This window comes from Notechis scutatus, chromosome 3 (assembly GCF_049901735.1).
Source record: "Notechis scutatus isolate UNSWTSFEM ecotype Mainland chromosome 3, rNotScu1.2, whole genome shotgun sequence".
Taxonomy (NCBI): domain Eukaryota; kingdom Metazoa; phylum Chordata; class Lepidosauria; order Squamata; family Elapidae; genus Notechis; species Notechis scutatus.
In genome coordinates, this window is record NC_142011.1 from 71,716,377 (window position 1) to 71,742,518 (window position 26,142).

At 36.3% G+C, this 26,142-nt stretch overlaps 1 protein-coding gene and 1 long non-coding RNA gene across 2 annotated transcripts; one reads left to right on the plus strand and one right to left on the minus strand.

Moving 5' to 3' along the window:
* Positions 1-5,276: 5,276 nt before the first annotated feature.
* Positions 5,277-26,093, minus strand: LRRC40 (leucine rich repeat containing 40). The gene is made up of 14 exons (XM_026666009.2): positions 22,600-26,093; positions 19,560-19,745; positions 17,286-17,464; positions 15,648-15,771; positions 15,116-15,258; positions 14,212-14,384; positions 13,874-13,964; positions 13,744-13,789; positions 13,022-13,133; positions 11,864-11,971; positions 10,793-10,903; positions 9,406-9,483; positions 8,444-8,629; positions 5,277-6,859 (listed from the first exon to the last, which is right to left on the minus strand). The coding sequence occupies exons 1-14, from the start codon at positions 22,757-22,759 to the stop codon at positions 6,736-6,738; spliced, it is 1,821 nt and encodes a 606-aa protein (XP_026521794.2). The 5' UTR covers positions 22,760-26,093; the 3' UTR covers positions 5,277-6,735.
* On the plus strand, positions 10,846-17,502 carry LOC148131237 (uncharacterized). The gene is made up of 2 exons (XR_015748614.1): positions 10,846-10,928; positions 16,012-17,502. It is a non-coding gene; the product is annotated as an uncharacterized LOC148131237 (long non-coding RNA).
* Positions 26,094-26,142: the final 49 nt, after the last annotated feature.

Genomic DNA, 26,142 nt, shown 5'->3' on the forward strand with positions numbered 1-26,142 from the left:
AGAAAAAATTTATTTTTTCACAATTTGTGTGTTGCCATAAAGTAGGTTGTTTCTTGAATTTTGAATATCATGCTGCTATGGAGAACGTCTCCACTTTGTCTGTAATAAGCAATCAACCTAGTAAGGGAAATATTATTATTCCCTTTGATATCTTGGACTCCAAATAATTAGGTAGTCATTTGCACTGCCAAATTTGTGCATTGTTTCTAAAGTCAAATTAGTCCACTTGTTGGAAAATTGATGTAAAAGACTTCTGTGCAGAAAAATGTCCATACCAAAAATTTGTTAAATAGGAAAGATATCCCATAATGTGCACATTAGCACAATGTACAAATAAAGGGATGGCTTTAACAATACTAAATATTCAGGTGGGGGGATAATAATTTTGCTATGTGCTTCCAGATTGACTTAGAACTGAGGACTTAGTAAATAGAAATTTATAGATTAATCCATAAAATACTCTTTAATGGCAATATTGTTTTAAAAATTAATGCTTGTCTAGATGTGATTTAACTCTATTGTTCAAAAATATTATTCCAGGTTGTGCATGAGAAGGAAATTTCTTTGATTCCAAAGATAGATTAATCTATGGTTTAAATAAGAGGCCTTGGTTTGGAATTATTCATTCCTAACATAAATAACTGGTTATCTCAAACTGAGTAGAAAATTAGTTATGTAACAAGTTGGTGTTTATTAATACTTTCCCCCTAATTCTTTATAAAAACCTTGTACAAGATTAATATTCTATCTTCCTAGCGATAAAAAACCATCTAAATAATTCACAATATAAATTAGAGCTCTGCTAAATTTTTAAGGAAAAAAATGCTTTGTAAGAATGCAAAGATCCTTTGGTTCTATATTTTAGCCATGATATTGTTCTGCTATTCTCTTAAAAAAGAGAGCATTAAGTAACCCTTCTTTTCCTCTTAATTACTGAAATCATCTCAACCAATCAGAAACCATATAGATTTGATTAGATTATGAAATCAGTAAGGAAAATAGGACTGCATTGCTTTTTCTCTAAAATAACAATATAAATTAATGTATCAAAATCAGCATGGGGATGTGTATTACACTACACATGTTCTTAAAAGCACAATTGCACCTTGGCAACGTGTAGTTTGGGAAAGTGCATTCTGGTGCATGTCCTAATTAACATTGGTTGTTTTGATTATCCTCTGTTGGGAAAAAGATGGCATCCTAAAGCCGAGCTCAGCATTTCCAAGTCAAGTACTGGCTTAATTGCCATCCATGGACAACTTTCCCCCAACAGAATGATGTTTATGTTATTTAGGGAGCTTTAAGGAGTCTACCTTTTTGAAGGGCATGAAATCATTACGAAAATATTATTCCCTGTTTCTGTTCAGGGTTAGTGTAAGTATAAAGCCAATTCATGTTTTCTCTAGGATCACATTCCATCCCTTCCTAGTAGTCCTTCTGAAGTTGACTGTAGCTAGCTGGAAGTTCCCATCTTGCAACCATCCAGTTGGGGGATGCAGAGGTTGGGAGAAACCTGAGGACAACGGCAGATTTCTTCCGCCAAAGTATGGCACATCCAGCTGAGTTCTGTTAAACATTCATGTCAGAAAAGGGAGCCTAGTTGGGAAATATGGAAATCTTTCTCTTTTCTCATCCCCTTAAATTTACAGAGCATCAGATAAGGAATAACGTGTGATCTTAAGCTGTTAGACCAGCACCAGATTCAAGTCTACCCTTAATCATGCAAGCTGATTGGGTGGCCTTCAGACAGTCATTCTTAGCCCAACCCACTTAACGGGGTTGTTTCTGTGGGGGGAAACGTACCCTGCGTTGAACTTCTGAATGAAAGGCAGTGGTAAATAAAATACAGTGCTCCACACAATATACAGCATTTATTCAATTTGTGAAGGACTGTGTGTGTGTGTCACTATGATCTTTAGGCAGTTCTGAAAAACACAGCACAGACTATATAGCTAAAATCTCCCTTCCCATTTCCAAACAGGTAATCTGAGCAAATCTATTCAGTCATCTTTGGCAAGGCTTTTTAAAGGCTCCTGTGAATTCCAAAGCAGAAGCTGAATTGCTGCGTTCAGCTCCTACTTCTCAAATTGAGTTTTGCTGCATTCGTTTCCATGGTGACAGTTGTGCTAGCCAACCCTGACTATATACAAAGGGGATCTGCTCAAACATGCCTTAAAGCATGATTAAAAGCAGGAGAGACGGACAGCTCTGGTTTTTTGGCTTCCACACAGGAGAGCAGCTGTTTATGCACGGGAACACACACACACACACACACACACACACACACACACACAAATAGGACTTCGGTGTACGGAGAGCAAATAGATTTGCATCTATTCTTGCAGCTAGGCCAATTTGCCTATAATAGACCCTCTACAGAACAATCTTAGCAAGCTTTCGCTCTCAGAACCCTTCCTGTGGATTTTCTTCCCAGGACTATTTATAGAAAGTAATGTAAAAAGCAATCTAGTTAATAAGATGCCATATGGAATCATTTTAGGAGGTACAATACATTTTTAAACATCACCTTGTAAGTACCACATGGAATCATTTTGATAGGTATGACATTTTTTTAAAAAAAATCAACTAAAATAAGTGCAAGGAATTATCTAGGCAGCAATTTTTAAAGTTATCTTTCATACAAGCACTCTTTAAAACTTGCAACTGGTTAAAATTAGACTTCTGTTCTCATACAAATGATGTAAAGTTTTTTAATTTATGTGTAAATATTAGTATAAAAAGATACAATTAACTATTAATCAGGAAAATACGTTAGGACAGTGGTTAGGGAAGTCAACTGTTTTGCTGTTGTGAATTCTATTTTGCCCTTACTGCCAACGGCGAGTACCATTTAAAATCTCTCACAAAATATAGTCAAACTTCCCAGTTTTGTCAGAATCGTCTTCCTTCACTTTGTAGCTGACAGATTCCCTTGGTAGCTTTCCATGGCAATATCAGATGTATTACTTTCATAGCTTCAATGTATGTATCCTTTTGCACTAAGGACCTCATCATGTTAAACTGGGACAGATTTTTGAATTTGAATCTAATTCTTTTCATGAAGATTTAATCACTGTAAGGAGCATATTTGTAGCTCAGGGTTGAAATGAGGGGTCCTTGGTACTCCTGGGCTCAGTTTTTTTCTTGCAGACATTTCATTATCAGTGCTTGGTAACATATACCTGATGATATTACTTAGTTTGGGTAATGAAACATCTTCAAGAAAACAACCTCATTGTAAATCTCATGCCTATGACATTTTGGAGAAAATATATTCTTAACTGAGGAGCACATGAAACACTTTGTCACAGCAAGCTGTGCCTTCCATTTCTCAGTAAAAATATAAGCATTGTATTGAGCTAGCTTGTTGAATGTTTTGAGTTGTTTCTGGCAACAATGCATGGCTTTTTTTCAAAATGCCCAAGCAAATGAGAAGAGCTGTTGGTAAAATTCAATCACACCAAGAGCAGCCATTTCCAATGACTGGCTGAAGTTTTCCATGCTTGTAACTTTCATGTTCCTAAAGTAAAAGGTGGAATTGAAGAGCACTTAAGATCTATAAAACATTATTTTTAATAAAATACCTAAGATCCATTCGGAATTGCCATAACCATTTTCCTTTTGTTCATGTCTGCCTTTATTACCTTACATTCCAAACAGGAGACGAATTAAACCATTTTTAAATCAGAAGTTAAAAATTAAATTTTAAAAAATGCATTGCTAGTAGCTTAAAAACTCACTTTATGTACTTACTACAATGTTTGAGAAATCCAACAGCGACACCCAGAGGCTAAGAATATTTGTCTTGGCAACACAAATTCTTGATAGTGGATTCTTTTTGGGGGAAAAAATGAGACTACTTTTGAATCATTATGAACTTTAAATGTGCTTTAAGTTTCCACATGATTTCATTCCATCAAGAATGTTCATGCCCCTTTGTGAAGTTTTATTCTGAACATCGATAAGCCACACCAGTTCAGCACAAGAGGCTGAATTTTTATAAATCGGGGCCTTTCCTGCCTCTTTGCTAGCTTAAGTGGCTTTACACTGGGCAAGACAAAGACTTATTAGTTACGTTTTTCTACTTGTGAGTACTGTAATCAAGTAAAAAACAACTTACTTTATTACAAATTTTACCATTTTATAAAACACGTTTAATTATAGAGATAGCTGTATTGTAATTAATATTTTGAAACAATTGTGATTTTGAGCTTAAATTATATACAGAACTGTCATTTTTGTATGTGTTAAAAAGATTGCTATATGACAAAATACTTTTCAGTTTAATTACTGTATCATTGTAAATAAGGCTGAATGAAGAATCATTTACTACTTTATGAACATAGATTGTGAATGTAATTCAATGTTTTGCAGTATACAGATTTACTGAACTTGAAAGCTGCTTCATTTTATGTGAAAAAGTACTTTAAAGCTATATTTTAAATGAATTGATTCAGTGAAATCAATCATCTTTAATTTGCACATACAGATAGTATCTTTTCCATTTTACTTTGCGCATTGACACTAACTAGTAAGGTGTATATTGTGTCTAGAATGCATTTTGCAGATGCTTTCTGTACATAAAAAGAATACAGGGACTCAAACAATGCTGTGCAGCGTATAGCAGAGCCATTTTCGGCTTTGATGTACTCAAATTTTTTCAGTATTTAAAAAAAGTGTTTTGAATAATATATTAAAAAGTCTATTGTATAAATAAAGTCACCTTATTGTAAATATCCTGCCTCCAGAGCAATGTATTGCAACAATTGCATCTTTTATTACTCACAGAAAGCCAGTATTAATAATCAGCAGCAAATCTCTCATTAGAACTTTGGTTTTTACCTGTTTTTGGATTCAGTCAGTTTTAATTTTTTAAAGACTCCCCAAGTTTATCCGAAGCATAGTTTGGAACATAAAAGAGCAGCTTTAAAGGTTACTTTCCCAGCAGCTGCCATCATAGACAAAACATTTGGTCTCCTGGGGTTTTTGAATTTTGAATGTTGATGATCCTGTTGTAGCTAAAGCTCATACAGGGTGGAAAGCATCTGGCAGAGCTGGGTATATGTGGAATCTCTCTCTCTCTCTCTCTCTCTCTCTCTCTTTAACACACACACATTTTAATGCACTGGTGTAGCCTTTATGCTATCCTTAACTTCCCAGCTGCTGAAAAAGTCAGTGTCTACAGCTTCACACAGGAGCACTTAAGCATACTTGTTGGAGATTACAACTAATGTCCAGAAGCAACTCTTTGATCTGTAAGAATTCATCCCAGCATATTTAGAAAACCCAAAACATTTTATTATATAGACAAAAGCAAACATCTAGAAGATGCTATAGCACCCTGTTTACCTCTAATCAGCACATTTCCTGTATTTAAAATAGTCCTTCATTTAGTGTATCACTGGCCAGCATCTAATGTCAACATTCTGGAAAAAACACCCCTTACTGGAACAGCTGATTGGGGTAGGCAGAGGTGATGTTGTATGGGTGGAAGCTAGACCAGGGTGGCCAACTGTGGCCCCTTTATGACCTGTGGATTTCATTTCCCAGAATTCCTCAGCCAGCAGCCATTCCTGGCTCAGGAATTCTGGGAATCTAAATCCACAGGTTGTAAAGGGGCCACAGTTGCCCATGTCTGAGTTAGAACCAGCTGTCTTTTAAGCTTGTATTCAATTAGGATTGCAGCTTTTGCACCCTCAGTACTTGTCAGCATCCAACAAATAATTCCATATATCGCTGAACAGACAGTATAGTATTATACAAGGAATTAAAACCTCAGTCTTAACACTGGTGATTCAACAGAACAATTCATCAAGAAACACTGTTTACTTAATATTTCAGGACTGGAATTTGGCAGGAATCCTCACTCAAACAGGGATTTTGTATCAGAATAAAATAATCTAAAAGCAAGCCAAGTACGATACCACAATGAAATAAGTATGTTTATCTTTCCAATTAAGAAACAAACATACAAGAGGACAGAATAGAAGGAAAACATTTGAAGAGAGTATTTACAATGTGATATGTAAGGGGGAGAAATGAAAGAATTAATAGAACAAAACAGAACCTTACCAGTTTGCTTCCTACAAAACTAATATTTGCAATGATGCCTGTGAAATCCACAAAAACCATGAGAGCCTATCAGCCCCAAAGTTGTGAATTGGATTAAACTTGGATTAAGGTACTATTTCCTAATATTTGTGATACTCTGTATTGTAATGTTTTGTATGTTTTTTTGCATTTGTAAATGTGTATAAATGCTATTTTTGAAATTTAATCTGATTTTAAAATACATATTACATTCATGTACCAAAACACCAATGGCAACCAAATATTTAGTTTATACTTCTTCTATAAAAGCCTTCAGACCAAAGCCTTAACATTGTATACATGAATGGCAAACACATTTTGGGGGCGCTTAAAACATAAACAGAATTCTAAACAACTGAGAAGTATCAAATATAAAATTAAAACATGGCCATACCAGATATATATGTTGAAAGGAGAGAAGACCATAAGCAACTATTTGCTTTTGCTGGGTAGAGTCATAGATCACTCACCCAAATATATGCCATACAAGTATAGCCCCAAGAACAGCCTGAGTTGCCTGCTGGTAGGCTAAAATCCTTTGAGAACCCTAGAATCAACATCCTAGCATATGCATTTTCAAGGTAAGTTTCCCAACAACAAACGCCATGATCTTCGTTCTTCAGAAAGTAAGATGTTGCACACTTTTTAGTTCATATCAGCAGCAACAGTAGGAATCCTGCTTCTCAGATACTCAAGCACAGCAGCTGTTCCCTTAGCTAGAATAGCTGCACGGGGAGTTCGGAAAGGGTTACCTTCCAGTAAAAGTACTCTAAGAGAAAGAGAGAAACCAATTAGAACTGCTGTTCATTCAGGTGCAGAGTCTATAAGAATACAGAAACATTCAGAGGGAGTGAGGAAATCCATGGAGACTCCTCTCGTTCAAACTGCAGAAAGCTGAATCAACATCTTCAAAATGCTTCCATTCGCATGAGGATTTTGCTAGATTAAACAAACATTCAACAGCAATATTGTATATATAATCTATTTACCTTCCAGTAATACTTCTGCCACTTATTAAAATGTCTGTTTCTCTTCTACAGGCTTACCCTTGAAATAATGTCTTCTTTAAAGTCTACTTTCTATCTCAAGGCAGAGCTGAAATCAGTTTCATATTTTGATCGATTGGATTTTCTTACAAGCTTTGCTACTAGATGCAACTTGCAAGAGAAACCTACTACATTAAAGAAGCCCTAATCCAGTCTAAATTCTTGAAACAAGATCTACACATTGAAAGCATAAGTTAAACCTTCCTTAGGGCTTATTAGAATTCCGAGAAATAATTATCAGTTTATTTAATTTAAGGCTGATCTGCTTTACTTTAAGTAATTAGTTGCATAGTCAAGATTTGGAAACGTCAGACGACTGAGTGTGCACTGTCCCCTTCACTCCCCACAGGAGAAAGAAGAATTCGATTTATTTAGACCTGACCTTTCTGATAAATTGATTCTGAGGATTTTATTAAATTGAACTCAGTATATATGATATTCAAGAATTTACTTAGCTTGATAGGGCATAAATCTACTGGATCAGAATGCTCTACTCTCGGTCATTCATGTCCTGGTCACTTTCACATGGATTGCTGTAATCCGCTCAATATGGGGTTGCTCTTGAAGACAATCATACGCTTCAGCCGCTACAAAGTGTGGTGTGGGTAGTTATATGCACACTTAGATCAGTGCACATTACACTTCTGCTCTGTGAGCTGCATTGGTTAGCAGTCTGCTTCCCAGTTCAGTTCAAGTTGTTCATAACATCCTCTAAAGCCCTTATGTGGCATGGGGCCAATTTATTTGAGCCCCCCCTTTTATCTACTTGCCTAATTAGATCCAGCAGAAGGCCATGTTGCCTGGGGAACAGGCAGGAGTGATGTGGAGCTGGCAAAATAGCTATGCTATTGAGTGAGATTGTTTTCACTCTCCCGTAGATTATGTTTTTTATGATGTTTAATAGCTTTTTATTGTTTCAATGTATTTTAACAGGGTTCTTGTTTTTATATCATTTTTATTGTTTATTGTGTTTTTAACTCTGCTCAGTTGCTCAGATTGACAGCTGACAATTGAACTTATTTAAACAAATTGAACAAATTAGTAAGTACAAATAGGAGCACATGGCGAAGTGCTCCTAACTGAAAATGATGTAAACTATCCTAAGGAACAAAATATTCTCTGATGCTCCATATCCACAAATCACTATATAATACATATTTTAAAAAATAAAAGCAAATCAGTTCAACAGACATCAATATAGCAGTAACCCCCTTACGAAAGCTGCAATAAATGTTTGCAATGCTTCCGCACAGTATTTTGGTAAAATAAATATGATGTTTAGAAACACTCAAAGCTCATGTGGTCACCTGAGATTGTCACAATTCCCAAGTTCTGGTGGAATCTGTAGGAGATCATTGTTTTGAAGATCTAGAGTACTGAGCTTTTCCATCTTCTTTAACTGTTGAGGATCTAGGGATCCAATCTGATTATTTCCGAGAAGGATGGCTTCAAGAGTCACGATGCGATAGAGGACATGTGGAAATATTTTAAATCTATAAAAATTAATACACATTTCATTAATAAATAGGTAAGTTGAAATAATTTGATTATACTGAAGGGGGAAAAAATCCATGGAAACAGAACCAACAAAATACTCTTACATTCTTGTGATCACGCCAGAGAGTAAACATGACAAACTGTTCTTTCAAATAGTTTGAAAAACATGTTGAATGATGACATTACTATAAACTCTAAACACATGCAATTTATAAAAACCTTAATTATGTAGAATAAAATACAAATAATTATTTTTAATGGTAAAACTCCAGCTGTGATTTCAGGTGATAATAGTCTTTTAAAAAATAATTTTGTATACTGAAAAACTGCTTGGATCCTACCCATTGTATTTATTTTATTTTATTTATTTATTTATTGGCCTTTATTTATTTATTACCATTGGGTAATTTTTACATAGAAATGCTTATGGGAGAAGATGTTACTTTAACTAATGTTTTTTATGTATAATTCATCCTTGAATGACAAACAAATTGCATGCTAACTATTCTATAAATGTCCCAAGCCAATCAATTTCTATGTGAAGTAGTATTAAATTATTGCAGAATAGCGCAGAAGGGAACATTCTGACATCCATGGACAGGCATTTCCACTGTCAGAAGATGGCTTTTTAAATATGAAATCTCCCTAAAGTTTCCTGTGTTGACTCTATTTGTACATCAGACTTGTTGGGTGACATACATGCACAATGCTCTCCAAAATACAAATAGCAGCGCCACATAATACCACATGAAGAGACTGTAAGAGCACTTACCTGTTAAAGGCAATATTTATTATCCGTAGTTTTGTCAATGCTTCCATTTCATCTGGCAGAGATGTCAAAATGTTATTTCTAAATTGTCAAACAGAAAAGCAATCCCTTTTTATTGTATGTCAATATTTAAATTGAATTATGTAATATAAAACATACATAAAATTATGTTTCCCATCAGACATAAATAAATATACCTGAGTTTGAAAGGAAGGTAGTTCTGGGGTCAAACAATAGGAGAACTGCTTTTCTCAAAACATGTTAGGAACTTCTAGCTAGTAAGATTGAGTATTACTCCTAATTCAATTTTTCTCAACTATGGCAACTTGAAGATTTGGGAACATCAACTCCCAGAATTTTCCAACTAGCAAATTTCTGGAAGTTAAAATCCATACAACATCAAGTTGCCAGGATTAAGAAACACTGGCTAATTTCAAAGGGCTCCTTTCGATTTGTATCTACTCTACATGATCATGGGAGTAGACATAAATAAGTGGGTCTCAAATTATGCAAACTATGGCCTAATTTCTCCTCTTGATTTTAAGGAAATTATTGCCATCAGTATTAGTATGTTTATTTGGCATGTACTTGTATCTAAGCATCATACAAAACTTATATTTTTACCCTGTAACAAACCTATATAGTAGAAGAGAGTGCAGCTGGCCCCAAATCAACCAGTAAGATTCCATGGCTGAAGGTAAACTAGACCTAATTCCCCACTACTAATCACAAACCTTACATACTGCAATATCATATAATTTTGGACTTCAACCATACCTGAGTCAACATTAGTCAGATTCATAATAAAATAAGTCTTGTCCCCATATTAAGAGGGAGTGTCTGAAAGGGGTTTCCATTTATAATAATTTTCAGGCAACCAAGATACTTTATCGGGGATCACAAAACCACAATTCTGTAATCTCACTGAAGCTGAGCCTTTGAAAGATTCCTACCTGATAATACTGGCGATTTTGAGACAAAGGTTTACAGTGGAACCTTGGGTCGCGGCTGTAATCCATTCCAGGACTACAGTCACAACGGATTGGCGCCAAGGGGGAAATCACCACGGCAGGGAAAATAGCCATGGCAATTTTCGGGCTTGCTTGGTCACCACCCGAAGATCTGTTCGCAACCAGAAGCAAAACAGAAGCAAAAATTCTGGTTGTCACCCAATTTGGTCGCGAACAGAAATGTTCGCGACCCAAGATTCCACTGTAATTTCAGGATCCTTTGAGACTCCTCTGAATTGGTTTTATCCTACTCTGACACTTCTAAATTGTGTTCTTAGATAACCTTTCAATATTTTCAATATTTTTTGCATTTGGGGAGAAAACAAAACCTTACAGGTATAATTTAAATGCAGCTTTTAAATTTTTCAGGAATTGCTTACCTGAGTTCCAAATGTGTCAGTCTGTGAAGCATACATAGCTCCAGTGAAACAGAAGACAGCTTATTGAAACTCAAATTAATATCACTCACAGATTCTTTTAGTTCCACAATCCTGGAGAAATGGTAAAAATAAATAAGTAAGTAAGTAAGTAAGTAAGTAAGTGTAAATAAATAAGCAAGCAATTTAAGTGAAGTTGTTAGGATCTGCATTATTTGGAGCTGTTTTAATAAATATTGATAATAATGCAATTAAACTGTTGTGGATTATTTTTAACCAACCTATATTTCACAATGAAAATGTACTCCAAATCCAAAGTAAAACAAAGACTATTTGAGAAAAGGACATGGGCAATTGTTAAGAAACACTACAAAAAAACAAAAATCTGAAAGCCTCTATTTCATCCCAAAGTGAGACGGAAAGATATAGAAACCAGGCACTTATAATATTAAGTGTGATTAAATGCAAGGTAATGGGGTACAGGGTAGAGCACAAAGCAGTGAGAGCAGACAGGTGGCAGACCGTAGGGTGTTGGGGAAATGGGAGTGTAGGATACAGTAAGCAGCAGGGATGAAGTACAGAGGTGGGGTTGTAGCATAGGGTGGCAGGGACAGTGTAGTGCAGGAAAATAGAGCTACAAGGTGTAGTGCAGAGTAGTGGGGAAGGCAGGGGCAGTGGAGAGCAGGGCAACAGGACCAAGGAAACATAGAGTGGCATGTTTGGCAAAATACAGGGCAGAATGCAGGGCTCATAGTGTGAGTCGGCCAAAAGGGCAGAGATGGCAGGGGGGAGACAGGCAGGTGGAAGAGTTGTAGTAAGGGTGAGCACTGCAGAATAGGGTAGAAGCATGATGTTCTTGCTTTATCATGACATGGTTCTTGCCTAACAATCACAACCGGGATTATAGAACTGCCATTGCTAAGAGGTGTAGATATGAGGTCATGCGATATTTTGCCTAACAACTGCATCGCTTAGTGATGGAAATTCCGGTCCCAATTAGGGTCATTAAGCGAGAGCTACCTGTAAATTTTCTTTACAATAAGAGCCATGTTAAAAACTATAAATACGTAGTACCTTGCTGGAATTTCAGTCAGATTATTCTTGCTGAAGTTTACATTACTGACTGGATTATCTCCAACCGCATTCAGAACTTCATCCGGTATTACAACGGCCTGTTTCTCACTATACAGTATTTTAAAAAGTTATCTTGTTTGAAAGGATAAAAATGATCAGTCTTGTTTGCTCTACACATTGTTTCATTGGAATGTTATAAAAACACATTAAAAGTTCAACATGTCATACATTAATGATAAAATCATTCTTTTTTTAAACCTTATAAATATCTTCTGTTGTGCCAGACCAACTAGAATAAACCTTGCATACAACAGACCAAATTTATGTTTTGATTTATCTAATTTGCAGCAACTTCATAACCCTGTATACAAATAATATAAATCTCTACATTTTCCAAATCAGTTTTCTTCAATAGCAGACTCTAAATCTACACCCATAATTGGTCAAATTAAAATAAGGTTTTACTGTACTAACCTACGAAACCACAAGACAGGATAGTTATATCACAACTAACATTGGGCTGATTTATCTAGTCTTTGCAATGACACCTGCTTGAGAAAGCATTTGACCTCAATATCAATGATTTAAATAAAAATACAATTCATGTAACAAAGTTGAATTGTCATATTTCTTTCATTCAAGTATAAATAAGAAATTTCCTGATATAAGGGATTTCTTAGGGGCTATTGATTGGGCTCAAACATTCATCTCAAGACACAGTTTTTGAAAACTATGTTTTTTTAAATTAAGTCATAATGATTGATTCCAGGGGTTATATTCTGTAAAACGAAATGGGTGGATTCATAGATAGTTCTAAACAAATTAAAACAGTATTATAGTTCAAGATGATTTGGGTATACACTGAATACTTTAATAAATTTGTTTATTTTTATTGTGTTTTTATACTTCTAACATTTTCTTAAGGTGGTTTATAGCTAAAAAAAACCTAACACAATACAAATATTAAACTAAAAATTTAAATAATTAACAAATGTTGCATATATATTTGTACAAGGCCATAGTTATATATATCAAAATCTGTTTTAAAGTATTTCAAGTTTTCAGCAGAGGTTGATTTATTCAGTTTTAGGTAAAAGACATTCCAGAGGAAAGGAGTTATAGAAAAATCTGGTTCTTATAAAATTAAAATATTCCTACCTATAATCTAATGTCTTCAGCACAGTAATAGCATGCATATTAATTTTGGATTGACTTGGCAAAGTCATTGCTGTCATGGGAAATTCTCCATTTGGGTTAATTATTTCATCATCTACAAAAAAAAGTAGGTTCACATAAAATCTGACACGTAAAATCTATTAAGATTTCAAATTTTACCAATAAGCTTAGTCTGTATTTAACATAAAATATTAAAATATTCAACCTAAAATATTTTTCACTTTGGATGCATGCATTCAAAAAAATCAGGCTTGTTCAATTAAATGGACTGGAAGATTCCTAGCATTGAATAGTTGTAGACAGAACCAAGTGTAGAGTAAATACACTTGTTCTCACTTTTGAGATTGTCCATCACCAAAAGTAATTGTCACACAAGGGGCTTAATTTCCCCCCACTCCAAATTTAGGTCTGTTCTAAATATAGCATCCCTGGAAAATATTTGGAATTGTTCTTTGAAAAATCTTTAAAACTACTGACTCAGTTCTACTAGTAAAAGGATATTTCAATAAATAAGTGATCTGTAATGTTCACAACATTTTACTCCATCATCCAGGAAGGCTGCATGTTTACTTGGGCACTTATATATTCCAAAATAAAAATACACATTTCTGTTAAAATTACTAAAACATTTCCCAACAAATGAGAAACAGATATTCCAAAGTCTCGCTTAACTATAATTTTTGACTTTTAAATAAATTATTTACCTTGTATTTTGCTTCTAAGGTATTTCAGGATTTCTTGTGTTCCTTTCTAAAATGAAAGAATTAAAAGCATAAGTAGTTTATCTTACAATTGTCAAGGATCCAAAATAAGTAACATGGTATGTATACTTACTTGTAGAATATCCTTTCGGATTGCTCTTAAAGGATTTCCTTCCAGAGCTAAAAATTTCAACTGAGAAAGGTTTCCTAGTTTACAAGGAAGACTGATAACATAAAGAGGTTATTTCAGAGATTGTATCCATCAAAACAAGTAAATGCAATATAATTATTTTCACCATTCATTATTTTTAACCTCATTATTAGAAAAGGCTCTTATTTTTACAATTTCATGAATAACACACTTTCCAAATTTCATGAATAACACACTTTCCAAAGGCAAAAAATGTGGTTTTGAAATGAATTAACATATGTTACTCCTTTCACAAGTAAAATAATAAATATGCTTCCTACTTGCTAATATCATTGTTGGATAAGTCTAGCCGTTCTAATCCCTGTAACAAAGTGATTTCATCAGGCAATGATTTCAACTTATTATCTCTTAGTTCCAACACACACAAGGAATTCAGATACTTCAATTGTTCAGCTCTTAATACTTCAATCTGATTTTCACCAACATGCAATTCCTAGGGAAAAAAATAACATTGTTTTTACATCTATTAAAATAAAGTTGTCTAAAAAGGAGAATATGTCAATACATTTTTTGTAATTGTATAGGTTTAAAAGCAATAATAAACAATATTTTAATCCAGAGTTCCTTAAATGTGATATTGGATTGTAATATTACAAGCATTAAAGACATATAGATTATTGTGTACTAAATCACACCTGTTCTTCCACAAATACTGGTATAATTACAATCTCATAATCTCTTTTTTTTTTAAATCTACCCATATTCTGAAAGTAGGTTGCAGTTTCAACTTCTAAATGTGATAAATTAATTATAAGCACCATTGCAATCAGACCAGCCATGTATTCATACATTATACAATATAAATGCATTCCTCATTTCTTTAAAACACAGTATCTGAAAACATTATATGCATTATATATAGACAGCTTCTAATAGTTATTAAAGAAAAAATTAATTAAAATGCCACTTCAATAGATAGCTATATTAACAATTAAGCTTAGCTCCATTTTACCATTATATATAACTATTGTTTGCTATGGATATCTGTGAAGAAGGCAAATGACAAAATGCTTATCTCAATAGTGCATGTAGGTATATAAAAGTTGGAAGTGCTGCAGTGACATTGTGACACAGATATTTTCATTTTGATAAAAACTGCTGGATTCAATTCAAATCTCCGCTATGTGTTAATAGGCCAAAACTCTGAAAGAAAACAAATCTTACCTTTAAATATGTACATGAATGAAAATCTGGCAAGTAGCACAACTTATTTCTCCTGAGATAGAGTTGTTCTAATGAAACCATACTGCCCAGTTCAGGAGGTATATTTTCCAGGAAATTCTTAGTGCAATCCAGCTGTCTTAAATCTAGACGAAGAGAGCAAATAGAGAAAGAACTTGCATCATCTGTACCAAAATAATCATGGTGGTTTATTAAAGATCATAACCATACAGGTTTTCAATATGCTACGTCCAGAAACCGAATAAATGTTTAATTTAAGAAAGATCAATAAGAAGAAAGTCCCAAATGTATGTATGGCATGTTACCAATATGGCTTCTTCAGTAACAGTGCTAAATGCAAGGTTATAGAAATACTGTTGGGATTCAGCATGCTCTCTTTTCATTTACATTAAAACAAAATTCTTTAAAAGGAAAAAAAAGCTGCTGACAATATTTTAGAAAACCTCTTTTAGAAACTGGAAAATTAGATAATAAAAATAAAGCAATAATTAAATATAACTCAATAGGCCCTTACTTTTCATTGCACTGATTTCTGTTGGTAGATTCCTTAATTGATTAGAACCTAAATTGAGACGCACCAAGTTTATAAGGAAAGCAAAACTCGTAGGGATACCAGAGATATGATTATTAGAGATATCCTAAAGAAAGAAAGGAAAGAAAACCATATTTTACTTATTTTGAATCTTAGCTATGTGAGAAAACATAAGTTGTAATTTATAACTTGTTTAAGAAATGTAGATTTGGGTTAGCTGAAAACAAATTGGTTAGCACAATTCTACCTTCCATTTTGAGTTCTGACATCAAAACTTTGGCCTATCCTACCTATTAGATTCATGAGCCACACAGAAGCAAATTGATTCCTTTCATTTCATTTCCAGCTTGAGAGATCATTTTTACCGTTTCTATGTTTAGAGAGCATGACTGGAGAATATGTATGCAAACCTTCTCCGAGCTACTAGATACTGTATCTGTCTGAAACTCAATGCTAGAGAGGTATATCGTTTGAATATCATCACTGAAGAGAGATTTGACGTTGAACCTCTTCCACTAACGTCAGATTCCTTCTCTGTTCTCAAGACAAAGACGGAAATTTGATGTATCCTGTATTCATTCTATGTCACCCAAATTCTCCAATAATGTTGTATAGCTAATTCTTCCATTTATAATGACCGAGAGCCAATGGATCATAATAAGTTTACATTCTATAACAATATCCTTAATGCCATCAAACAAGAACATCTGCTATCCCAGGTCCTTGGAGAAGTGAATAAAAATGCTAATCCAGTCTAAACATCTGGCTGATTGTGTGACAAACCATATTAATAATAATTGACAAACCACCACCAGTCCATTACAAAAGGCAGCCTTACTTGGAAGAGCTTACATTTATTACAATACCTTGAACATGATGAAACAATATATGCCTATGCTGGATCTTTGGGAAGGTTTTGATAGATTGATAAAAATGCCAAGGGCCAAATCCAGCCTAAACATCTGGCTGACTGTGCAACCAATAACAATAATATAAACTTGTATGGAGCCTGAGAGAAACAGGATGGGGATTTTTGACTCCTCTTTTTAAAACTTCCACTGCTTTTTCTTGCACAGATGCTCTCCTGCAGGGTCTCGTTCTTAGGGAAATTGTGGGAACTGACTGCTTCCCCCCCCTTTACAGGTAGTCCTCAATTTACAATCACAATTTGTGTTGCTAAGTGAGAGTTAAGTGAATTTTGCCCAATGTTACGACCTTGCTTTCCAGAGTTGTTAAATGAATCACTGCAGTTGTTAAGTTAGTAACATGGTTGTTAAACGAATCTGGCTTCCCCAGTGACTGCTTGTCAGAAGGTCGCAAAAGGTGACTCCGCAACACTGCAACCGTCATAAATATGAGTCGGTTGCCAAGCATCTAAATTGATCGTGTGATGCTGCAATGGTCATTAGTGTGAAAAGCGGTCATAAGGGACTTTTTTCAGTGCCAGTGTAATTTTGAACAGTTACTAAATGAAGTGTCAGTTGAGGACTACCCGTACTTGGGGGTCACCTACTTCAAGTCCTAGAAATGTACTGTACTTAGTCTATGAGTAACAAATAAATTAAAACAGTAGCAACTACAACCAAAAGAGAAAGTCAGAAACCATCAGCTTCTGCTTACCAACTCTTCCAAACTGACAAGTTGTCCGAATTCATCAGGCAAGTGATACAATTCGTTGTGCTGCAGAAGCAGGCTCCTCAAGTGTTTTAGCTGAGTAAGCTCTTCTGGTATCTTTTGTAGTTTATTATGACTATTGATAAAATAGAAATTGTGAAGGGCTGCATTACTATACAATTGGTCTGCTATTCAGTTTAATAAATAACTACAATATGAATTACCTTTGCTTGTTTGAACTACTGTTGCCTTAACTAATCTTCCTATTGTGTAATTATTTTTTTCTAGTAGGTTAAGAAGTAAAAACCATGCAATCCTAGAACTAGTCGGTGGCTTACAATTCAGGAATTATATAACAGAAGTAATAATATTCTTTACATCCAGGATTTATTAATTTTTTCAAATCAAATTCTCAATTAAAGCAAAATGTCAAAGCCTGCAAGTACTTATATAATAATTTCTTAACAATGAAAAATATTCAAGATTTCAAAAACTGAGCAATTTAAGAGCACCTATACTGCTGTTATCACACACTTCAGTTCTTAAGGAAAGGGTGTACTTTGATTTTTTTCCCCTCTAATCTAATTTCTACCAGCTGCCAAAGGCCTGTTTTAGCTTCCAGGTGAAAACTAGGCTACTTTCTTATTGGATTTATATAGTTGCCAATCTTACACAATACTCTGGGTGGCTTACAATATTAAAATAATAAAACATACATATAAATATAAAAAACATAGCAGCCAAAAAAAGCCACACCATCACTCAACGCAGCCAAGTGATAGCCTCTATCCCACACTTCAAGTTCCAAGCTTAGAGACTTATTTCCAGGACCTTATGGAAGGTCAACGGGGATGGGGGCCAATCAGATCTCTGGAGGGATGGCATTCCAGAGGGCAGGTGTTGCCAGAAAGGGCTCTCTTCTCTCTTACCTGTCAGTCAACATCCCTTACCGTGCTGGAATAGATGGTACAAGAAAAGGAGAAGAGATACTGTATATACAGGATATGGTCACATCAAGTATCCTTGATGCTAATACTAGTCTGCTAGGTTAGTACTAGAATGGGAAAGTATCAGGAAATTCTGAGACTGTGACTAAACTGGAATGGTAAAAAAGACACTTCTTTCTTATTCCAAGAAAACAACATGTTCTTGTGATCACCAGAAGTTGAGGTTTAAGCTTTGAGCTTAAAGATTTGCTTAATGCAGAACAAAACATATGACCAATCTGAACTGAAAAATTAAATTTTTCTATACAAAATAATCCTAACTCATTTCTCTTCGTAAATGCCCCTTTACAATTTAAAACATCCGGTTCATAGAAAAAACACCAAGGCTTGCAAATACTTTTGAACGTACCGGTAGTTATTAAGGACTATATTTCAGAAGATTCTATTTCATGAATAGTTCATTTATAGAATATTTTTACCTCAAATTAAGTTTCTGAAAAATTTTGTGGGGGGGGTTTTTTTTTTTTTTTTTTTTTTTTTTTTTTTTTTTTTTTTTTTTTTTTTTTTTTTTTTTTTTTTTTTTTTTAAATTTAAAATTATTATATCCATTGCAAACTGCACTAAATTAAACAGTTTGTGCTTCTTATTTTTGTCATTTCATCAAATGATGAAAATGATGACAAATTATGGGAAGGAGGAAGAAGAGTGAAAGACAAGGAAGAAAAGCCATCTTTACACTGAGGAGAGTTTTCATATGGATGGTTTGCATGTTTTGGCTTAAGGTTATTACAATAAAGTTCTTGCTAAATTGTTTGGTATATATTCAGATTTCTAAAGAACCAGCAATGGAAATATGAGGCAAAGCCTTTTCCAAGACTTCCTCAACTTGTATTTAATAGTTTTAAAATACAGGAACATTTTTATTTCAGATATCAAAGGTTCCTCAATGTTCAGAATTATGAGAAAAAAAGACAACTGTATTACACAAGGACAACAGGCTAAAGATTTTTCAGCCCGAAGGCCATCATTCTAACTTCACAACATTATGTGAATGAAATCGGTGATTTAAGATCAGGTAACAAATTGGACAAGAGTTTGAACTAGGGTTACTCTGTTCAAGAGAAGCTCTCAACTCTTCATTCTACAGGAGTGTGTGTATATATGCAAGAGACAGAGGAAGAGGAAAAAGAATCAACAGAGAGATCTTTATACGTTCCTCAAAAATACATCATTTAACAAAACTAGGTTTGCAGACCAGAAGATCTTTTCCCCCAAAAGTGATCAATGCACAATTAGTAACATAAAAGTAACCGTCATTCATCATTTATTCTACTCACATCAAGCACAGTGAGGGCAGGTAAAAGTTTGATATCATCAGAAAGACACTGCAGTTTGTTAGAAGATAAAATCAGTTTGTTGAGGTCAGTTTGCTCCCACCAGCGATCAGCACCAGTAAAAGAGAGGTTTTGGTGGGCCTCTTCTGGAGTATCCAAATTTATTCGCCATATATGTAGAGGTACTGCATACAAAAATAGAGTATGTCCATATGAAAAAATCATTTTAAAAAATCATTCATCTTCTATTGTTATTCTTCTAAAGCAGAGGTGTCAAAATCGATTTCATTGAGGACCACATCGGGGGCGTGGCCAAGTGAGCATGACCAGCTTGATGTCATTCGTATCGGGCGCCTGTGGTGGTCTGAGCGCTCTGCAGTGAACAGGCTTCCGAGCTCCATTTTCGGCTGCAATGGCCGCCTACAACCCTCTGCCAGTGAAAAGGGAGCTCAGGAGGGCCTCCATTTTTGCTGGAAGAGGCACCGTGGGCCAATCTTTTATTATTTCCAGGGCGGCCTCATGCACCAGATCTAAGCACCCCACAGGCCAGATCCGGCCCCTGGGCCTTGAGTTTGACATCCGTTGTAAAGCAAAGGTGGGGGAACCATGGCCCTTTTATGATTTGTGGCCTTCAACTCCCAGAATTCTGGCTGACTCAGGAATTCTGAGAGTTGAAGTCCACAAGTCACAAAAGAGTTATGGTTCCCCACCCCTGTTCTAAAGCTAATACTGATTTTCGAATAAATTGATGGATTTTGAATAGAGATGTTATTTTTGAGAAGAATTACACATTTTCTAAAATTTTAAAAGATGTAGTGTCTCATTTTATTCAATTACAAAATAATTCACTTTTTGCAGAGTGCAAACAGCATGCTGGTCTATTTTACACCCTCCAACAGTTAAGGTCAAGTTTGCCTCACTAACAAAGGTAATGAGTGGTCCTGTCCTTTACAGCTTTGCCATAGCACGGTTGAAAGGCAAGCAATCTGTGATTCCACTGACTATTTTTCTCTCCCACTTAGTCTCATATTCAGCAGGAAAACCAAACACTAATTGTTTTGTGTCCAGTTTACAATGAGGTTGGGTGCCTGGATTGCAGGCTTTAGCCATCTTTCAACTTGTCTAAGTGACGGTTTACTCTTCAGTGACAACTTTCCACTTAGGCTATTTCTAAACATGAGTCCACAAGTCTTCCAGAAGAACTGAAACAAGGCAAAATACAGTCCAGTTCACAAAATCAATGGGGCAGAGGAAATGTACACTCATAAGGCACATCTAAAGAGTCCCTCCCACCTCCTTCATAAACTGTCTTTCAACAACTTATCAGGTCACCTATTTTTGCACACAGATTAAGCAATCAAATTATCATTTATTGGTCATGCATATTAAAATAAGAACTGTCACTACTCTTGTGAATGTCATCCCAGTTCCCAAATATCCCTATCAATGTAATGCAAGAGAAAGGCAGTGCCAGCAACAAGAGACTGTGGCTTGCAATATCTGGAAGTATCCCATGGAGTGTGCAAAATGACACTTGAGTAGGTGAAATGGTGCCACTACTGTCAATGTAATAGTGCCAGCATGAAAACCTTGACTGCAGAAAAATGGTACCTTTTCCCATTTAAATTGATCTTCCACATTGACAATGATAGTCTACCACCCTTTCCAAAGGTCACTGAATATACATTAAAAATAGTTTCAAGGGGAAAATATTAGATACGTATCTGCAGAATATCTGATTAGTGCTATGCAAAACACCAACAGGTTAGGAATAATGCAGGCTGTAGAATCTAAGTTTCCATACAGGCAATCCTCAACTTACAATCATTTGTTTAATGACCATTCGAAGTTATAGTGGCAAGTGAAAAAAGTGACTTGTGATCGTTTTTCACACTTACGACCTTTGCAGCATCCCCATGGTCACATGATCAAAATTCAGAAGCTTGGCAACTGGCATGTATTTATGGCAACAGCAGTGTCTTGGGATCAACGTGATCACTTTTTGCAACCTTTTGAAGCAAAGTTAATGGGGAAGCCAGATTGACTTAACAACCCTGTTACTAGATTAGGAATTGCAGTGATTCATGTCACAACTGTGGCAACAAAGGTTGTAAAATGGCACAAAACTCACGTAATAATTATCTTACTTAGCAATGGAAATTTTGGGGTGCAAAATTGTGGTTAAGTCGAGGACTACCTATATTCATTCTCCTACAGCCCAGACTACAGAGGACGGTACCCTTTGGCTAAGGGGAATGCTGACTGCAACCAAAATTGAACCACTGAGTCTGCATGGGTATAAATGAGGCATAGGACAGCAGCGTCTCTTATGGCACAACTTATTTTCCTCTTATGGAGAAGAGGAAAAACTGGAGTCTGGTAATGAGATGCTGAACCATGCTCTCTAAAACTGGTTTGTAAGGCCAGGAAGATAAACCCAAGAATTCACTAACGCAGTAGTTTCCAAAACTGGCCTTTTTAAAGAGGCAACTGGACTTCCTGGTTTTTCTTTGGAGACCTTTCGCTTCTCATCCAAGAAGCTTCTTCAGCTGCGATGCAATATAAATGCTGCTGGGGCGATATAAAGCTGACTAATGCAATCAGGCTTTATATATATTGCCCCAGCAGGCTGGCTCAAGAATTGCAGGAGGAGTTTTTAATTCGTCTTAACCAACACCTGCTTTTCTTTTGTTTTTTGTTCCCGGAACAACTAGAAATGCACAAAACCCATAGGACATAGCAAGTCAAGAAAACAAAATAAAGGCAATACAGGCAAACGGTTTTCTTCTGCGGCTGGAAAAATCCCGGTGGCACAAACGAGACCGTGAATGATGCATAACAATGCAAAATCCCCTCCTACTCGGAGCCGAAGGATCGGGTAGAAAAAGACCCCTTTGTCTCTCCCCCCCCAGGCTGGGGTGCTGAATTCCCGCCCTTCCGGCTTGGGAACAAAGGGCAGGCCGTCCTTCTTTAAGGAGGCGTAAACTAAATCTACCTTCGCTCTTTTGGGTGGGGTAACTAGGCTCCGGCCCTGCTCACCTTCGGTCAACTCCCGGCCGGACAGATTTAACTGGCCGCTCTTTCTAGCCGCCCGAAGCAAGCCCTGGGGAATAGCGGCCGCGTTGGCTTCACCCTGCCCTGCTCCCCGCCTGAAGCCCGCCAGGGAGTGCCCCGCGCCCCGTCTCCGCGCTCCAGACATCGCGGGCGCCTCGACTCTTCTCCCGCCTGAATTCCAGCGAGGCGGCGGGAAACGGCTGGCCGGCCTTTCCGCGCAAAGAAGGCGGACCAGCCTGCTCTCACTGTCGCCGCGTTTGGGAGGCGGTCTTGTGAAGTAAAACTCTCAGCGACCGGTGACTTTTGCTGTAAACGTTGGAAAACGCAAGGGGAAGGTTCCCAGTTAGAGTGACTGTTAAGGAAACGTGGACTCTTTCTAATCTGAGGGATAAAACTAGGATCCACTTTTCCTCTTTTCCAAATGGGCGTATCCTTGAGATTGACGATATTTTCCAAAGCACTTGAAGGCCAGACAAGGAATAATGGTGGAAACTGAGCAAGGAGACATTTTCTGACAGAACAAATCAACCAGTGGAAGTTGTGGGAGCTTCATCACTGGAAGCTTTCAAGAAGAGACTGGACTGCCATCTGTCAGTAATGGTACAAGTAGGGTCTCCTGTTTGGGCAGGAGGTTGGACTAGATGACCTACAAGGTTCCTTCCGACTCTGTTATTCTGTTCTATTCTGATTGTGCTTTTGGTTATGAGGTAGGGTTAAGGTTAAACGTGAACCAAGGACCTGGTTCCAGTTCTGTCCAAACCGTTATGATTAAGAGTTCTTTCCACACCATGTATGTTAACCAGCTCATCATTGCAAAAATGTGGTTGGACTCACACAATTACTAAAGCATAACTCCAGATTAATGTTACACAGTGTGCTGCATTCAAATAAACACTTCATATTTTGTCTGCAAACAAGATGACTGGGTTCCAACAATAAACCAAACTACAAATTGCTCAGTTGTATGTTACACTTTAGCTAAATGACAGCACTTAAGTGACAGTGTAGTTGATGTGGGGAGAGACTAAGCAGGATCAGACCATGTTGTACATTGATGGAAAAATAGTATTACTTCTCAGGACTACAGTAGATTGGGAAGTTTTTTTTTTTAAAGCCAATCCAGGAGACAGCGGCAAACCACAATATTGTTATCAAAAAATCTTTGTGGATATGTCCAAATCTATATACTACTAAAATTCTGATTGTCATGACCCATCATTGGGTGAAATGGTACATCAGAAGAGCAATGATTTTTGAAGCAAAGTACCTTCAAATGGGCTAAATTACAGAATGTGTCCATAATCCGAGACCCATGACTTCTGAGAGAATGACATTTGGAGTTGTGGCTGCTTCAGTGCTGCTGCGTTCTTGAATTCTGCCATTGCTTCAGTTCCATGATAGTTACCCAGACAGTCTTGCAATTCCTCACTCCCATCTACACTCAAAAGTAAACACTTCTTGCTTGCTGAAATGGGGAGATTTCCAATGCTGCCTGCCAGATTCTCCTAAGGAAATTCAGCTGGGAAGCCTGAAGGAAGTTGGAAGTCACTGCTATTCCCACTGCTTTATTACCCACTCTTGGTCATTTTGTTTCTGTTTAGATATAGAAGTATCTCTGAAACAGTGACCCAAAAAGATACAAGTTCTCTAGTATTCACCAAACCTCAAGCTCATTTCAAGGATATCCTTACTGTATTAATGGGTTGAGCAAGCCTAGCCAATCTACCATATCTAATTACAGTTTTATTGTCATTAACGCTGGTGCATCATTTTACTATTTCATAATTTCTTTTTTCTGTTCATCTACACATACACAAACACACCATAAAAATATCTTTCCTTTGGTCTAAACTTATAATGAAAGGATCATAATTTACAAAATTAAGACATAAGTGTGCTACTCTTAAGGTATTGCAAGCCTTTTTGCTTTTACAGCAACATATAAGCATCATTCCTCTGGAAATCAGGAAAGCATTTCTAGTGAATAAAATATTTAATATTGAAATGCTTTTAATGTGCAATTTTATACAAATCTAGCTAATTATCAGGATTTTTATTGCTCAGTTCCAAAGTTGTCTCTGACTCTTTGCAACCTCATGGACCATAGCACACAACACCAGGGGGTCCTGTCTTCTACTATCAATCCATTTGCAAAATGTCAGGGTTTGTTTTTTCTAAATTCAGGGGGGGCGGAATCAGAATTCATGTCACTTTCGCCAGCTGAACCTGTGGAACATATCAGCTCAGCTTTCTGCAAACATACATGGCATATTCAATTCTACTTTAAAGCTAGGATGTAGTGCTTAAACAATGTGCTGTTAAAGAATGCTTTGTTAAGTTCTGCAAAATAAATATAAATTGTCTTTAAAATTTACTTGTCAAATTTTACAATGAAACATGTGAAAATTTCATAATAGAAAATTAATAGAAAAACTTTGCCAAGTATTTTACATAAAATTACAAAAGAAACAGCATTTTTAACAGTGACCTAATGAATAAATCATACCGCAGCCCCTCTTTAAAAGATGGGTTGTTTAGAAATAATAATTTCTGCAGTCTTAGAAACTGCACATTTAATTAGGTTAATGGCCGAAAGACTCCTTTCTGTTTGAAAAGGGGAACTTAGTTCCACTCCCTGAGCTTTGGCCTTCTCCTGCGGTGGAGATTCAACATGCTATATACATCAAGGATCTTCAAACTTGGCAAGTTTTAAGACTTGTGGACTTCAACTGCCATAATTCCTGAGCTCCTTGGAGGAGGAATTATGGGAGTTGAAGTCCACAAGTCTTAAAGCTGTCAAGTTTGAAGAGCCTTGCTATACATCAATAAAGGAGAATATTTGTAGCTCAGGGTTGAAATGAGGGATCCTTGGTGCTCTGAGCTTGGTTTTCTCAGACATTTCCTTAGCCAAATTAGGCAACACCATCAGTACTAGTGATGCACTAGCATCAAGGACCCCTCATGTATATGCATCAGCTAAATCACTCAAGAAGTAGAGCCCCTGTCAGCACTGTTTCATTACAATGTGGAGAGGTTAATAAGACAGATTTATGCATGCAATTTATCAATCGCTTCGATTCAAATGGAAACTGATACGCTCATATCGCTCAGAATTAAAAATAGAGATTCTATTTATCCAGGTCATGGTAGTCCTGAAAGTGCTTTTTTTTTCCCCCAAGAGACAACTGGATTTTCTGTTTTTTTCTTTGAAGACGTTTCGCTTCTCATCCAAGAAGCTTCTTCAGCTCTGATCGAAATTCCCCATCATCAAGTCAGAATTGAAAAAGCTTCTTGGATGAGAAGCAAAACGTCTTCAAAGAAAAAACAGAAAGTCCAGTTACTTCTTGGAAAAAAAAACACCACCTTCGGGACTTAAGCATCAATCCCAACCACGAACAGCTACGGAAATAGGAAAAGGCCTTTAGCGCCGCCTGCACATGCGCGCAAGGCATCTCAAGTGGGCATGCGCACACGTGTCCCGTTTCACCCGGAGGTTGTGAGCAGGCGCAGACCGAGAGGTTCTTGCGT

Coding starts and splice junctions, on each gene's coding strand:
- LRRC40 (XM_026666009.2), bottom strand. CDS start 22,759: ATGTCTGGAGCGCGGAGACGGGGCGCGGGGCACTCCCTGGCGGGCTTC. Junction 14,385..15,115: donor ATTCATGTACATATTTAAAG/GTAAGATTTGTT, acceptor TTTTTTCCCTAG/GAATTGCATGTTGGTGAAAA. Junction 13,965..14,211: donor TCCAACAATGATATTAGCAA/GTAGGAAGCATA, acceptor TTATGTTATCAG/TCTTCCTTGTAAACTAGGAA.